The sequence below is a fragment of the Anomaloglossus baeobatrachus genome, chromosome 3 (assembly GCF_048569485.1).
Source record: "Anomaloglossus baeobatrachus isolate aAnoBae1 chromosome 3, aAnoBae1.hap1, whole genome shotgun sequence".
In the NCBI taxonomy this organism is placed as follows: Eukaryota; Metazoa; Chordata; class Amphibia; order Anura; family Aromobatidae; genus Anomaloglossus; species Anomaloglossus baeobatrachus.
This window is the reverse complement of record NC_134355.1, coordinates 690,108,938-690,127,034: the sequence shown is the minus strand read 5'-3', so window position 1 is coordinate 690,127,034 and position 18,097 is coordinate 690,108,938. Positions and strand designations below refer to the sequence as shown.

The window sequence follows — 18,097 nt, the reverse complement described above, 5'->3', positions numbered from 1 at the left end:
CTAATAAGAGAATGTCCAGAAATGATATGCAGGAGTGCGACCAGTACTAATACAAGAATGTCCAGAAATGATATGCAGGAGTGCGACCAGCACTAATATGTGAATGTCCAGAAATGATATGCAGAAGTGCAACCAGCACTAATATGTGAATGTCCAGAAATGATATGCAGGAGTGCAATCAGCACTAATATGTGAATGTCCAGAAATGATATGCAGGAGTGCGACCAGCACTAATAAGAGAATGTCCAGAAATGATATGCAGGAGTGCGACCAGTACTAATACAAGAATGTCCAGAAATGATATGCAGGAGTGCGACCAGCACTAATAAGAGAATGTCCAGAAATGATATGCAGAAGTGCAACCAGCACTAATATGTGAATGTCCAGAAATGATATGCAGGAGTGCGACCAGCACTAATAAGAGAATGTCCAGAAATTATATGCAGGAGTGCGACCAGTACTAATACAAGAATGTCCAGAAATGATATGCAGGAGTGCGACCAGCACTAATATGTGAATGTCCAGAAATGATATGCAGAAGTGCAACCAGCACTAATATGTGAATGTCCAGAAATGATATGCAGGAGTGCGACCAGCACTAATAAGAGAATGTCCAGAAATGATATGCAGGAGTGCGACCAGTACTAATACAAGAATGTCCAGAAATGATATGCAGGAGTGCGACCAGCACTAATATGTGAATGTCCAGAAATGATATGCAGAAGTTCAACCAGCACTAATATGTGAATGTCCAGAAATGATATGCAGAAGTGCAATCAGCACTAATAAGAGAATGTCCAGAAATGATATGCAGGTGTGCGACCAGCACTAATATGTGAATGCCCAGAAGTGATATGCAAGAGTGCGACCATTACTAATACAAGAATGTCCAGAAATGATATGCAGAAGTGCGACCAGCACTAATATGTGAATGTCCAGAAATGATATGCAGAAGTGCAACCTGCACTAATATGTGAATGTCCAGAAATGATATGCAGGAGTGCAATCAGCACTAATATGTGAATGTCCAGAAATGATATGCAGGAGTGCAATCAGCACTAATAAGAGAATGTCCAGAAATGATATGCAGGAGTGCGACCAGCACTAATAAGAGAATGTCCAGAAATGATATGCAGGAGTGCGACCAGCACTAATATGTGAATGTCCAGAAATGATATGCAGGAGTGCGACCAGCACTAATATGTGAATGTCCAGAAATGATATGCAGAAGTGCAACCTGCACTAATATGTGTATGTCCAGAAATGATATGCAAGAGTGCAATCAGCACTAATAAGAGAATGTCCAGAAATGATATGCAGGAGTGCGACCAGCACTAATAAGAGAATGTCCAGAAATGATATGCAGGAGTGCGACCAGCACTAATATGTGAATGTCCAGAAATGATATGCAGGAGTGCAATCAGCACTAATAAGAGAATGTCCAGAAATAATATGCAGGAGTGCAACCAGCACTAATATGTGAATGTCCAGAAATGATATGGAGGAGTGCAATCAGCACTAATAAGAGAATGTCCAGAAATGATATGCAGGAGTGCGACCAGCACTAATAAGAGAATGTACAGAAATGATATGCAGGAGTGCGACCAGCACTAATATGTGAATGTCCAGATGCAGGAGTGCGACCAGCACTAATATGTGAATGTCCAGAAATGATATGCAGGAGTGCAATCAGCACTAATAAGAGAATGTCCAGAAATGATATGCAGGAGTGCGACCAGCACTAATATGTGAATGTCCAGAAATGATATGCAGGAGTGCAATCAGCACTAATATGTGAATGCCCAGAAGTGATATGCAAGAGTGCGACCATTACTAATACAAGAATGTCCAGAAATGATATGCAGAAGTGCAACCAGCACTAATATGTGAATGTCCAGAAATGATATGCCGGAGTGCAACCAGCACTGATATATGTGAATGTCCAGAAATGATATGCAGGAGTGCGACCAGCACTAATATGTGAATGTCCAGAAATGATATGCAGGAGTGCAAATGTCCAGAAATGATATGCAGGAGTGCAATCAGCACTAATATGTGAATGCCCAGAAGTGATATGCAAGAGTGCGACCAGTACTAATACAAGAAAGTCCAGAAATGATACGCAGAAGTGCAACCAGCACTAATATGTGAATGTCCAGAAATGATATGCAGGAGTGCAATCAGCACTAATATGTGAATGTCCAGAAATGATATGCAGGAGTGCGACCAGCACTGATATATGTGAATGTCCAGAAATTTTATGCAGGAGTGCGACCAGCACTAATATGTGAATGTCGAGAAATGATATGCAGAAGTGCAATCAACACTAATACAAGAATGTCCAGAAATGATATGCAGGAGTTTGACCAGCACTAATATGTGAATGTACATAAATAATATGCAGGAGTGTAACTAGCACTAATACAAGAATGTCCAGAAATGATATGCAGGAGTTTGACCAGCACTAATATGTGAATGTACAGAAATAATATGCAGGAGTGTGACCAGCACTAATATGTGAATGTACATAAATAATATGCAGGAGTGTAACTAGCACTAATACAAGAATGTCCAGAAATGATATGCAGGAGTTTGACCAGCACTAATATGTGAATGTACAGAAATAATATGCAGGAGTGTGACTAGCACTAATATGTGAATGTCCAGAAATAATATGCAGGAGTGTGACTAGCACTAATACAAGAATATCCAGAAATGATATGCAGGAGTTTGACCAGCACTAATATGTGAATGTACAGAAATAATATGCAGGAGTGTGTCCAGCACTAATATGTGAATGTCCAGAAATGATATGCAGGAGTGCGACCAGCACTAATATGTGAATGTCCAGAAATGATATGCAGGAGTGCAATCAGCACTAATATGTGAATGCCCAGAAATGATATGCAGGAGTGCAACCAGCACTGATATATGTGAATGTCCAGAAATGATATGCAGGAATGCGACCAGCACTAATACAAGAATGTCCAGAAATAATATGCAGCAGTGTGACCAGCACGAATATGTGAATGTCCAGAAATAATATGCAGGTGTGTGACCAGCACTAATTTGTGAATGTCTAGAAATGATATGCAGGTGTATGACCAGCAAAAAATGGTCACTAGTATAATTTCTATGGCTGGCAAAGTCCCGCACAGACCCCGTATAGATTGAGGCCTGGATAAAGTACACTGATCACGGAACAGAGAAACTAAGTTCTTACGGCTCAAGGAAGTCCAGCAGTTTTAGCTCTTCTCCTAGAAGTCTTGAAGAGAGGGAACCACAGCCAGGATCATGATACTGCACCGTAGACTGCAGGCAGCTGAGCATTAATGAGGTAGAGCACAGAACTACCAAGCAGCAGCAATAAGTCCAGAAACAAGCCAGGAGTGACTCGAGCCAGCAGTACAAAATACTCAGGCATGGAATAAGTCCTGGACTGGGACTTATAAGCAGGGCAGACAGGAAGTACAAGAGCAAAATAAGGCAACAGACTCCATCTTGGACGAGGGCAAGAAGACACAACAAGTTCCATGGAAACCCTGGACCTTACAGACACCATGAAATTTGTAGAAAAACAGGAAACCCGGAAAGCCAACAGAAGATGGAGACATCATGATGGAAACACAATAAGAACATTGAGAAGGCCAAAGAAAAATCACTAGCACACAGACCTCGGAGAAAACCCTGACTCGAAGGTAATCAGAATACCTGGAGGAAATGAGAGTGCAAAGAGAAAACCCATAAAATATGAAGGAAAACTAGAGAAATAAGCTCTTCAGAACAAAGAGTAAACCAAAGAACCAGTAAAAAACTGGAACCAGAAGTATATGGAGATGCAATGTGGGCTCTTGTATTCAGAGAAAACTGTTAAGTACACTAGGAACCCACAGAATCCAGAGCAAATCTGATAAAACCAGAGAACCCCAAATAAACCCACAAGAAGACAAGATACCCGGCGAAAATGCATAGAAATAGGAAACTAAAGAATTCAGAGACCCTGTTTTGTAGGTTCCATCCTGTAATTGTTTTTCCTCCTGAATCCTATTGTCTTATCGTGTGTGTGTGTGTGTGTGTGTGTGTGCACGCTATGGGACAGAATTTTTGTTTTCCCTTGTCTTTATCTGGGAGGTTTAATTATACTCCTGTCATATTCCTTCATGGGGGAGGGGAAGCGAAAATCAGATTAGGACTGGTTAGGAGCAGGGCCAGGATTAAGACTCAGGCCTCTCCACCATCAGGAGTATCCTTGAAATTAGGGATAGCATAGGGCCCACTAACTTGAGGGATAGCTTAGGAACCCTTGTTGTCCACTATCCCATTGTCATTGTGATAACAAGGAGAACTAAATCAACCCTATAAGAGCACAGAAAGAACCTGGAGGAATAGAGTCTGCTGCTGCAGAAACAAGGAACTGTCCGATAACGTGTTGCTGCTCTACAGCAAGAGGAGATGACCGCTGCAGACCACAGCCAGGAACAACTATAACCTGCACTCAAATCCCCCCAGAGTGAGGTTTATAAAGGAAGTCAGAGGGTGGCAACGCAGAGGAAAAATTGACAGTTTCCCAGTGTCAGAGTCCGCTTACTGTACAAACAGGGAACTGTTAGATAACAACACATGCTGCCAATCTCTGGGATCGTCTAACACTCGCTGCCACTGGATTGTCAGTCGGCCGTGACACCTCTGTGACAGTACCCCCCTTCTATGAGTGAAAACAGGGCACTCAGAACTTGGACTATCTGGGTGGGAGGAGTGAAATGCACGCAACAACCTAGTGGCATTAACATCAGATGCCGTAATCCATGTCCTCTCCTCCAGTCCGTAACCCCACCAGTGTACAAGATACTTAAGTGACTGACGTACATGGCGAGAGTCAACAATTTTGGCAATCCAAAACTTAATGTTGCCATCCACCAAGGCAAGGGTGGTGGTAGAGGAGAAGGTTTAAGTGCCTCAACAAATTTTTTTAACAATGACCCATGAAACACCTTGTGAATTTTCAAGGCCCGTGGCAGTTCCAGGTGAAATGCTACTGGGTTAATTATTTTAGTGATTTTATAGGGACCCATAAACCTCAGGCCAAACTTCCAAGATAGAATTTTCAACTTGATGTTTCTGGAGGATAACCATACAAAATCATTTATTTTGGGGTTCGGACCTGGCAAACGCTTTTTATCAACCTTATGTTTGTACATGTCACTCATCATCCTAAGAGTCTTCTAAACCTTTGCTACACCGAAGAGAGCGAAGTAGAAAAAAGCTCTTCTTCTGGGATACCAGAAGCTCCTGTCCCCGTAAATGTGCCAAACTGAGGATGAAAACCGTATGCGCCAAAAAATGGCAACTTACCAGTAGACTCCTGATGCCGGTTGTTGATGGCAAACCCGGCCAAAGATAAAAATGATGCCTAATCTTCCTGATTCTCAGAGACAAAGCATCTGAGATAAGTCTCCAGATTCTGATTAGTGTGCTCGGTCTGACCATTCGACTATGGCGGGCTTTACACGTTGTAATTGCTAGCGATGTCGAGCGCGATAGCACCCGCCCACCTAATTTTGTAGAGAAAATGGGTATTCCCAAAGGGATGTACATAATTAAGGGGATTTCTTTCTATAGCTGGGAAATTGTATTGTTCCCTATTAATCTTTAATCCACATATAACCTCCCCCTCTTAGGGATTAAGCCGGACCGCCGACTACTTTAATGTGTTCGTCTGTTTTTCATTATAATACGTCCAGTACTGCCTTGGAATGAAGGGCTGGGGGCGTGGTTTGAACGGAGGTCACATGATCGCAACTTGCCCTAAGACTATTGGCCCTCATGTTCCTTGCTGGGAACTGGTTTTGGGGGCGTGGCTAAAATGATGACCACGTGACCACGCCTAATATGGTCATGGTCCAGCATGCAACTGACCAGGAAATAACCTGGGCATGTGACCGTGATTCATTACGTGATGTTCACGTGTAAAGCAAGAATGACGCGATGTTATGACTCAGCGCCCATGTGACTAATGTCACATGGCGCGCGATTTTCAAAATGAGGCTAATTAGAACCAGATAAAAATGCCGGCGTTCTAGTACTCTATGTGGAATCCATAAGAAGCGTGGTCCCTGGACTTGGTGTGTTATGGCAGCGCACACCTAGGACAACATAGGCTCCATGCTCCTCTGATAAGGTAACATCACTATATGAATTGGGGATACCTATAGTAAAGTCTTTTCTCTACCTGAACACCACTTAGACTGGTTAGTAGCTCATTATACCTTTTGTCATACTACAGCCTCCAAATGATAATTTTCCCCTGATGAATCGATAAGAGGAAACGCGTTGGGAAGAAAACAAGGAGGGCTATGAGCTTATTCTAAGTATTATCTTGGGGCTGAATAGACAATGTATACCATGCCCTATTAAGGTAATATCGTGATTATTTTCTGTCAGAGAGGATGGGTGAAACATGATATCCTGCTTCTGTCAGATGCCAAATAAGTAATTTGAGGTGAAATATAAAAAGCAGATATTTTGTGCAATTGCACTACCCTTTGGTCAAAGAACACATTAATAAGGTACCATGAGGGTAATTGATATCTGATTTATATCTTTCTAGTAAGGTTATTTTTTGCCTGCTGGAATTGAATACTCAAATTTTGTCTTTGTCTGTCTATCTGTGTGATCACATTCACGGGTGAATTTTTAGACTTTGAGTCGTTTTAATATTTAGAATTAAAAGTTAAATTTTAGCTTTATTACCTTTTGCTGTATACCTATCTATCTCTGGTAATAATTTTCTATCGCTACACCGAAGAGAGCGAAGCAGAAAAAGCTCCTCTTCCGGGATTCTGGGATACCAGAAGCTCCTGTCCCCGTAAATGTGCCAAACTGAGGATGAAAACCGTATGCGCCAAAAAATGGCAACTTACCAGTAGACTCCTGATGCCGGTTGTTGATGGCAAACCCGGCCAAAGATAAAAATGATGCCTAATCTTCCTGATTCTCAGAGACAAAGCATCTGAGATAAGTCTCCAGATTCTGATTAGTGTGCTCGGTCTGACCATTCGACTATGGCGGGCTTTACACGTTGTAATTGCTAGCGATGTCGAGCGCGATAGCACCCGCCCCTGTCGCACATGCGATATGTGGTGATTGCTGCCGTAGCGAACATTATCGCTACGGCAGCTTCACACACACACACATACCTGCCCTGCGACGTCGCTGTGACTGCCGAACAATCCCTCCTTCAAGGGGAAGGTGCGTTCGGCAGTCACAGTGACGTCACTGCGACGTCACTAATTGGCCGGCCAATAGAAGTGGAGGGGCGGAGATGAGCGGGACATAACATCCCGCCCACCTTCCTTCCGCATTGCCGTCGGGACGCAGGTAAGGAGATGTTTGTCGCTCCTGCGGGTTTACACACAGTGATGTGTGGAGCTGCAGGAACGACAAACAACATTGTACCTGCGGTCAACCCGACATTATGGAAATTAACGACGCTACACAGATCAGCGATATTGTACGCTTCTATGCTTGTTCATTGTCGCACCAAGGATTTACACGTTGCGATGTCGCTACCGGCGCTGGATGTGCGTCACTAACGACGTGACCCCGACGATATATTGGTAGCGATGTCACAACGTGTAAAGCCCCCCTATGAGTGGAAAACCAAAGAGAAAGACAATTGCTCCCCCAGAAGAGTACAGAAAGCCTTCCAGAACTTAGAGACAAACTGAGTTCCATGGTCCGATGCAACATCAAACAAAATCCCATGAAACCTCACAATGTCATCAACAAACACCTGTGCCAAAGTGTTGGCATTAGGTAGTGCTGACAATGCAATGAAGTGCACCATTTTACTAAATCTATCAACCACCACCAGAATTACAGTCTACTCTGCTGACGATGTCAGGTCCGTGATAAAATCCACCGACAAATGTGTCCATGGTCTAGAGGGAATAGACATGGGCAGGAGGATGGGTATGCGTGACGTTCGCACGCACTCAAGTACTGCAATTCAACACAAAATTCACAATTACCCAACACAACCGTGGCCACCAAAACGACAAGAAAGAAGGTCAGTAGCTCTGCTCCCAGAATGTCCCACCAACACCGTACCGTGATGTTCCTCAAACACCTTGTGACGCAGACTAAGTGGCACAAACAACCTTCCCGGGGGACAGGAGGTCGGTGCATCCCCCTGAGCCTCAAAAACCCGCCTTTCCAGGCCTGGGTATAGGGCAGAAACCACCACCCCCTGGAATAGAATGGGACTCGAGTTCACATGAGCACTACCTCCTGGGAAACTCCAAGACAAGGCGTCCGACTTTATATTCTTACTCCCGGGATGATACGTGACAGGAAATTGAACCTTGTGAAAAATAATGTCCATCTGGTCTGTCTCCTTTTAAGTCTCTTAGCTGACTTGAGGTACGACAGATTTTTATGGTCAGTGACTACTGTGATAGGATGTATCGCTTTCTCCTACCAATGGCGCCACTCCCCAAAGGCCAACTTAATAGCCAAAAGATCTTATTTCCGAGGAGCGGAATAATGATGTAGGTAACAAGTTTTTTTTAGAGAAATAGGCGCATAGTAATGGACACATGTAGGAAAGGAGACCTCTCTCATAATGGAAACATGCAGGCAAGAAGACCCCAGATGTAATGGGCACATGGAGGTAAGAAGATCCCTGATGTAAAGGTCATGTGCAGGCAAGTAGACTCCTCACGTAATGGGCACATACAAGTAAAGAGACCCCTGACGTAATGAGAACAAGCAGATAAAAAGATCTCTGACATAATGGGCACATACAGGTAAAGAGACCCTTGAACTAACGGGCACATGCACATAAGGAGACCCCTGATGTAATGGAAACCTGCAGATAAGAAGACCCATGATGTAATGAGAACCTGCAGATAAGGAGGCCCTTTAGTAATCGGCCCATAAATCTAAAAAGACCCTTGACGTACTGGGCACATACAGGTAAGAACACCTCTGAAGTAATAGGCACACGCAGGTAAAGAGACCTCTAAAATTAACAGGCACATGCAGGAAAGGAGACCCCTTAATTAATGGGCATGTAAAACTAAAGAAACCCTTGGCATACTGAGCACATGCAGGTAAGGAGACCCCTGGCATACTGGGCACATACAGGTAAGGAGACCCCTGAAGTAATGGGCACATGCACATAAGGATACCCCTGAAGTAATGGAAACCTGCAGATAAGGAGACCCCTGACATAATGGAAACCTGCAGATAAGGTGAACCCTTTAGTAATTGGCACATAAAGCTAAAAAGACCCCTGTCGTACTAGGCACATACAGGTAAGGAGACCCCTCAATTAATGAGCACATGCAGGTAAGGACACCTCTGAAGTAATAGCCACATGCAGGTAAGGAGACCCCTAAAAGTAACGGGCACATGCAGGAAAGGAGACCCCTTAATTAAGTGGGTACATAAAACTAATGAAACACTTGCTTGGCGTACTGGGTACATGCACGTAAGGAGACCCCTGGCATACTGGGCACATGCAGGTTAAGGAGACCACTGAAGTAATGGACACATGCAGGGGCCAATGGTGAGGGAAAGAAAAGTTTGATGCACCTTATGGGCCAATAGGGGGGGCTACAGAGGTTTGGTGCACCTTATGGTACAGCACTGGGGGCTACAGAGGTTTGGTGCACCTTATGGTACAGCACTGGGGGCTACAGAGGTTTGGTGTACCTCATGGTACAGCACTGGGGGCTACAGAGGTTGATCCTTTTATCTTTTATAATGTGTCTGATTGACGAGACATTAAAAAGTACAAAATAAATAATCACAATTGTATGTGCCTACGTTTTAGTAACTAAAAAATAACTTTTGGATCAAATCTTCTGGCCTTTAGTAACCTTCTCCGTTCAGAATTCTTCAGGGATCTCGCTCGTTATCTACTTATATTTTAATGTAGATTGAAATCTCTGGAAACTCATTTTATTTCATATAGGGAATTGCAGTAATAATCTGCCTGTTTGTACAATTTAGAGATGGTGATATAAGGCAGGGGGTTACTGGAGAAAATCTCCAAACGTAGAAACTGATTATTTTTGTATTTGAAAAGTTGCAGGAAATTCTCCTTCATCTATGAGGCAAGTCTCCCGAGCTGCACCGACGCGCTCCATTATCTTCTTAGAGTTAACATGAATTACCGTTAAGATTTGTATATATATATATATATATATATATATATATATATATATATATATAAAAAATTATTTATATATATATAATATTTTAAAAAAATATTTTATAAATATATATATATATTTTTTATTATTTTTTTTAAATTATATATATATATATATATATATATATATATATAAATAAATATATAAAAATACTATTCATACTAGAATTTGTGAATTTTTAGTTACCTGCTTTTTAGAACATTTGTGAATTTTTGTGCAATTTCTGCATTTTTTTAATGGAAAATTAAAAGTAACATCAATTTCAACATAAATGCGTAGTAAATAATTGGTAAGAAAATTGTGAAAATTTACGTTTGCCTCCTTTTTAAATTTACAGATTTTCTGTTTTGTTTTTTTTTATTAGCTTTCATTTTCAAAAATAATTCTTAGAATAAAAAAAATTAAGATTTTTAAAATTGAATTTGACTGAACTTATTTTTAAAGTCAAAGATTTTCTTTTCTTTTTTTTAATTATTTTACCTTTTAGTTCCAAAAATATTTCTTAGGATAAAAAAAATGTAAACTTTTTAAAATTGAATTTGCCTAAACTTAAATGAATAAAATTTGTAATTAATAATTAAATAGTTTCTTGTGTTTACATATTAATTCAGTAAATTGGGACCTAAAAAAGGAGGTTGGCAGAATTTTGGCTGTTTTTATAACAGTTGAGCAGCAAAGTGTAAAAACTAAAAAGTTAACTTGCCTAAAAATAAATAACGATAATATATAGTACATGCCCAAAGTGAAAATCTGCCACATGAAATGATCAAAGATGGTGACATGAGATTTGTCCCAAACCTAAGCAGAGTCCATTGTCTTTTAAAGAAACAATGGACTTTTACATTTTATTTTAACTTTATTTTACACTGTTGCTTTACATACTAAAGGTTTTGTAAAGTATTTTGGGGGTTGTGGATACTTTAATTGCTTGCACTGAAAAAATTTGATCATGTGTGTTCTACAATATATCACATAAGTGAGTACACCCCTGACATTTTGTAAATATTTTATATCTTTTCATGGGACAACACTGAAGATCTGACCAAGGAATACAATGTGCAGTGTCAGTGCGCAGCTTGTATAACAGTGTAAATAACTCTACGCAGCCATTAATGTCTAAACCTCTGGAAACAAAGGTGAGCACACCCCTAAGTGAAAATGGCCAAATTTTGCCCAATTAGCTACTATCTCTCCCTGGTGTCAGGTGACTTATTACTGTTCCCAGGTCTCCGGTGTGAATGGGGGCCGGTGTGTTACATTTGGTGTTATCACTCACACACCCTCTCATACCGGTCACTGGAAGTTCATCATGGCTCCTCATGGCAGAGAATTCTCTAAGAATAAGAAAAAAGAATCATTGTTCTACATAAAGATGGCCGAGGAAATAAGAAGATTGTCACCACCCTGACCCTGAGCTGCATCATGGTGGCTAAGACCATACAGAGGTATAACCAGACAGGATCCACTCAAAATGGCCATGGCCGACCACAGGAACTGAGTGCAAGTGATCAGAGTCATATCCAGAAGTCGTCTGTTCAGAATAGACATATGAGTGCTGCCACCAGCATTGCTGCAGAAGTTACAGGGGTGGGGGGTCCGCCTGTCAGTGCTCAGACCATATAACATACACTGCAGAGGTTACAGAAGTGGAGGGTCCGCCTGTCAGTGCTCAGACCATACATCACATACTGCAGAGGTTACAGGGGTTCGGGGGTCAGCCTGTCAGTGCTGAGACCATACGCCACACACTGCAGAGGTTACAGGGGTGGGGGGGGGTCCGCCTGTCAGTGCTCAGACTATACATCACACACTGCAGAGGTTACAGGGGTGGGGGGTCCGCCTGTCAGTGCTCAGACCATACACCACACACTGCAGAGGTTACAGGGGTAGGGGGTCCACCTGTCAGTGCTCAGACCATACACCGCACACTGCAGAGGTTACAGGGGTGGGGGTCCGCCTGTCAGTTCTCAGACCATACACCGCACACTGTAGAGGTTACAGGGGTGGGGGGTCCACCTGTCAGTGCTCAGACCATATAACATACACTGCAGAGGTTACAGAAGTGGAGGGTCCGCCTGTCAGTGCTCAGACCATACATCACATACTGCAGAGGTTACAGGGGTTCGGGGGTCAGCCTGTCAGTGCTGAGACCATACGCCACACACTGCAGAGGTTACAGGGGTGGGGGGGGGGTCCGCCTGTCAGTGCTCAGACTATACATCACACACTGCAGAGGTTACAGGGGTGGGGGGTCCGCCTGTCAGTGCTCAGACCATACACCACACACTGCAGAGGTTACAGGGGTAGGGGGTCCACCTGTCAGTGCTCAGACCATACACCGCACACTGCAGAGGTTACAGGGGTGGGGGTCCGCCTGTCAGTTCTCAGACCATACACCGCACACTGTAGAGGTTACAGGGGTGGGGGGTCCACCTGTCAGTGCTCAGACCATACACCGCACACTGCAGAGGTTACAGGGGTGGGGGGTCCGCCTGTCAGTGCTCAGACCATACACTATACACTGCAGAGGTTACAGGGGTGGGGGGTCCGCCTGTCAGTGCTCAGACCATACACCGCACACTACAGAGGTTACAGGGGTGGGGGGTCCGCCTGTCAGTGCTCAGACCATACACTATACACTGCAGAGGTTACAGGGGTGGGGGGTCCGCCTGTCAATGCTCAGACCATACACCGCACACTGCAGAGGTTACAGGGGTGGGGGGTCCGCCTGTCAGTGCTCAGACCATACACTGCACACTGCAGAGGTTACAGGGGTGGGGGTCCGCCTGTCAGTGCTCAGACCATACACTGCACACTGCAGAGGTTACAGGGGTGAGGGGTCTGCCTGTCAGTGCTCAGACCATACGCTGCACACTGCAGAGGTTACAGGGGTGGGGGGTCCGCCTGTCAGTGCTCAGACCATACACCACACACTGCAGAGGTTACAGGGGTGGGGGGTCCGCCTGTCAATGCTCAGACCATACGCCGCACACTGTAGAGGTTACAGGGTTGGGGGGTCCGCCTGTCAGTGCTCAAACCATACGCCGCACACTGCAGAGGTTACAGGGGTGGGGGGTCCGCCTGTCAGTGCTCAGACCATACGCTGCACACTGTAGAGGTTTCATGGGTGGGGGGGTCCGCCTGTCAGTGCTCAGACCATATTCCACACACTAGAGGTTACAGGGGTGGGGGCGGTCCGCCTGCCAGCGTTCCAACCAAATGCCGCACACTGCAGAGATTACAGGGGTGGGGGCTCCGCCTCTCAGTGCTCAGACCATACGTCGCACACTGCATCACATTGCTCTGCATGGCTGTCATCCCAGAAAGAAGCCTCTTCTGAAGATGATGAGCAAAAAAGCCACCGTTTGCTAAAGACAATCAGACTGTGGACATGGATTACTGGAACCGTTCTGTTCTCTGATGAGACCAAGATAAACCTATTTGGGTCAGATGGTGTCAGTGTGTGTGATGGCACCAGGTGGGGACAAAGACAAGTGTGTCCTGCCTACAATCACGCATGGTGCTGGAGGGTCATGGTTTGAGGCTGCATGAGTGTTGCCAGCTGTGGCAGCTACAGATCATTGAGGGAACCATGAATGCCAACATGTCCTGTGATACTGAAGCACAGCATGATCCCCCTCCCTTCGTATTCCAACACGATAAAGACACCAAACACCTCCAAGACCACCACTGCCTTGCTACAGAAACTGAGAGTAAAGGTGCTTGAGCGGCCGAGCATCTACAGACCTAAACCCTATGGAGCATCTGTGGAGGAGTGGTAGGTCTGTAACATCCACCAGCTCCGGGATGTCATCATGGAGCATGAAGAGGATCCAGCAGCTTCTGTGAAGATCTAGTGACCTCCAGGCCCAAGAGAGGTAAGGCAGAGCTTGAAAATAATGGTGACCACACAAAATATGCACAATTTGGCTATTTTCACTTAGAGGTGTACTCACTTTTATTGCCAGCGTTTTAGACATTAATGGCTGTGTGATAAGTTATTTACACAGTTATACAAGCTGCGCACTGACACTGCACATTGTATACAAGCTGCGCACTGACACTGCACATTGTATACAAGCTGCGCACTGACACTGCACATTGTATACAAGCTGCACACTGACACTGCACATTGTATATAAGCTGCGCACTGACACTGTACATTGTATCACAGGGTCAGATCTTCAGTGTTGTCCCAGGAAAAGGTATAATAAAATATTTACAAAACTGTGAGGGGTGTACTCACTTTTGTGATCTACTGTACATTTTGTGCCAAAGTTTCAGGCAGGTGTGGAAAAAATGCTGCAATGTGAGACGCTTTCATGAATAGAAATATTAATAGCCAGTTACTTTTAGTTTAGTTGTGGATACTTTTCCATCGTGTGATACAATCAGGGATGCATCTGTCCGGCTCCCAATTTATTCTGGAACTGGACAATGACCCCCAACATCCAGCCAGATCAAGAGACAGAAGGATCCGCGCAAGCTTCATACACCCAAACATCTTGGAGACCTGACCCCAGATCTTCGAACAACCTTTTTCCGAGATCCTTCATAACCTGCGTAGAAGTGATGAAGGAGACGGGCGGTGACTGAATACTGAGGATGGAGGCGATGGGCGGTGACTGAATACTGAGGACAGAGGAGACGGGCGGTCACCCGATACTGAGGACAGAGGAGACAGGTGGTCACCGAATACTGAGGATGGAGAAGACGGGCAATCACTGAATACTGAGGACGGAGGAGATGGGTGGTCACTGAATACTGAGGACGGAGGAGATGGGCGGTCACTGAATACTGAGGACGGAGGAGATGGGCGGTCACTGAATACTGAGGACGGAGGAGACGGGCGGTCACTGAATACTGAGGACGGAGGAGACGGGCGGTCACTGAATACTGAGGACGGAGGAGACGGGCGGTCACCAAATACTGAGGATGGAGGAGACGGGCGGTCACTGAATACTGAGGATGGAGGAGACGAGCGGTCACTGAATACTGAGGACGGAGGAGACGGGCGGTCACCAAATACTGAGGATGGAGGAGACGGGCGGTCACTGAATACTGAGGATGGAGGAGACGAGCGGTCACTGAGTACTGAGGACGGAGGAGACGGGCGGTCACTGAATACTGAGGATGGAGGAGACGGGCGATCACTGAATACTGAGGACGGAGGAGACGGGCGGTCACCAAATACTGAGGATGGAGGAGACGAGCGGTCACTGAATACTGAGGACGGAGGAGACGGGCAGTCACCAAATACTGAGGATGGAGGAGACGGGCGGTCACCAAATACTGAGGATGGAGGGGATGGGCGGTCACTGAATACTGAGGACGAAGGAGACGGGCGGTCACCAAATACTGAGGACGGAGGAGACGGGCGATCACTGAATACTGAGGACGGAGGAGACGGGCGATCACTGAATACTGAGGACGGAGGAGACGGGCGGTCACTGAATACTGAGGACGGAGGAGACGGGTGGTCACTGAATACTGAGGACGGAGGAGACGGGCGGTCACTGAATACTGAGGACGGAGGAGACGGGCGGTCACTGAATACTGAGGACGGAGGAGACGGGCGGTCACTGAATACTGAGGACGGAGGAGACGGGCGGTCACTGAATACTGAGGACGGAGGAGACGGGCGGTCACTGAATACTGAGGACGGAGGAGACGGGCGGTCACTGAATACTGAGGATGGAGGAGATGGGCAGTCACTGAATACTGAAGACGAAGGAGACGGGCGGTCACCAAATACTGAGGATGGAGGAGACGGGCGGTCACCGAATACTGAGGATGGAGGAGACGAGCGGTCACTGAATACTGAGGACGAAGGAGACGAGCGGTCACTGAATACTGAGGGGATTTTTGTTTGCCATTTGTTCATTAATTTTGCATTTTGTTATAATAACCTGATAACTCTTCTATCTCTGAAAGCTTCTTACTTACTTGGTATTTTTTCCATATTTGCCTAAAACCTTTGAACCATCACATCCATCATATTCCAGTATGAGCAATAATGCGCAGGGAAAATTTTATTATAACTTCTGTAAAATTTTACATAAATCTTGGAGGTTTTTTCTACCCAAATTCAGATGCTTAGTGTATGGCTTTATCATAAGACCTGAAAGTGTAAAAATGTCCAAAATAGAGAACAATTCTAAACTGAGTGAAAACATCACAAACCTCTATTCTTTTATATTAAGATGTAAAGTTTCCTGGCTTGTGACTTTCTGTAGTAGTCTGAGCACAGATCTCCGGATCTATCGGTGATCTCATCTGCTGATCTTCACGTTTCAATGATTCCAAAACACTGAAAAATAACTTACTTGGAAATGTTGTACATTTTAGGAGTAAAAAAATTGTTTCGAAAAAAATAAAAACAAAAATTTAAATATTGGGGAATTTGTTGTATTGTTGAGTATCCATCCACGGAATATAATCGAAGAATAAAATAATAAACAATTTCCAAAATTGAGACCTCAGCCTTTCCGTTGTTCCAGTCTTTTAACTATTTCTTTCCAATTCTGTCGTTAACTAACATGGACATTGTTAACGAGACCGGGACTGATGAATTTATCCTCCTTGGACTTTCCGAAAATCCAAAGTTACAGGTGCTTTTATTCCACCTGTTTTTTCTGTTCTACGTGTCGACTGTTCTCGGGAATTTCCTCCTCATTGTGGCGGTGAGGATAGACAGTCGTCTGCACCACTCCATGTACTTCTTCCTCTCGAATCTTTCCTTCCTGGACATCTGTTACACCTCAATCATCGTACCCAAGATGTTGGTGAACATTGCCTTGTCTTCCAAAAACATCTCCTTTGCCGGGTGCCTTCTTCAGGTTTATTTTTACCTGTTTATGGGGGAAACTGAGTGTATCTTGTTGGCCTTCATGGCTTACGACCGATATGTTGCCATCTGTCACCCCTTACATTACAATGTGATCATGAACACCATGTCTTGTGTCCGGATGATCAGTGTCTCCTGGGTTGTTGGGTGTATAATTTCCTCCTTGGATATATACTTTATGTCTCAGTTGAGGTTCTGTGGCACCATCACCATTGACCACTTCTTCTGTGAAGCTCCGTCATTGCTACAATTGTCCTGCAGTGACATCTCCATTAATAACATCGTGACCATGGTTGGAGGCTCCATCTTACTCATCGTTCCCGTGTGTCTTATTCTATTTTCTTATGTGCAGATTTTTGTGGTTCTTGTTAAAATCGGTTCTCGGAAGCAGAAGGCCATCTCCACGTGCGTGTCCCATATTGCCGTGGTCATCATCTTCTATGGGACAGCCACATTCATGTACATGAAGCCGAGGTATACATCCACGGAGGTCACCGACAAGCTGGTGTCCGTCTTCTATACAGTTGTTACTCCCATGTTAAATCCTTTGATATACAGTCTGAGAAATAAGGACGTACAAAGAGCTCTGGGGCAGATGAAGAAATGCATCACTGTTCTGTAACGCCGGACCCATGGTCAAGGCTTCTGGTTCATTAAAAGTTTATTTTAACTAATGTCTGCTCTGATTCTTGAGTAACCTCTGTCTGGTTCAAAGATGTCTATTAGCCAATCACAATAACGCAAACATCGGTCCGGAGCAGTCGGTGGTCTTGGCCCTTGTGAGGTGGTAGACCCTTCCTTCCTTGGAGAAAAGGTTTTTCCCCTTCTACTTAGGTCAAATTCACACATGCATATGCCACTGTCGGAGTACGGACCACCATGTCCGAACTGGCAACGGGTGTCACATAGAGATGTTTACAAACTTCACCGACTGTCACGGAGGCGTCTGGTTCTGTTCAGACTACAGATTCTGACACTCCGCCCGATAACTCCTCTGGTGTCTGAAGTCAACACAGACATACTTGGGTGT

The 18,097-nt window shown here is 44.6% G+C and overlaps 1 protein-coding gene across 1 annotated transcript; it reads left to right on the top strand.

The window, feature by feature from the left end:
- Nucleotides 1–16,759: 16,759 nt before the first annotated feature.
- Nucleotides 16,760–17,689, top strand: LOC142297449 (olfactory receptor 13C4-like). The gene has a single exon (XM_075341676.1). The coding sequence runs from the start codon at nt 16,760–16,762 to the stop codon at nt 17,687–17,689; it is 930 nt and encodes a 309-aa protein (XP_075197791.1).
- Nucleotides 17,690–18,097: the final 408 nt, after the last annotated feature.

Bases quoted from the DNA above. Each gene is read 5' to 3' on its own strand.
- LOC142297449 (XM_075341676.1), top strand. From the start codon at position 16,760: ATGGACATTGTTAACGAGACCGGGACTGATGAATTTATCCTCCTTGGA.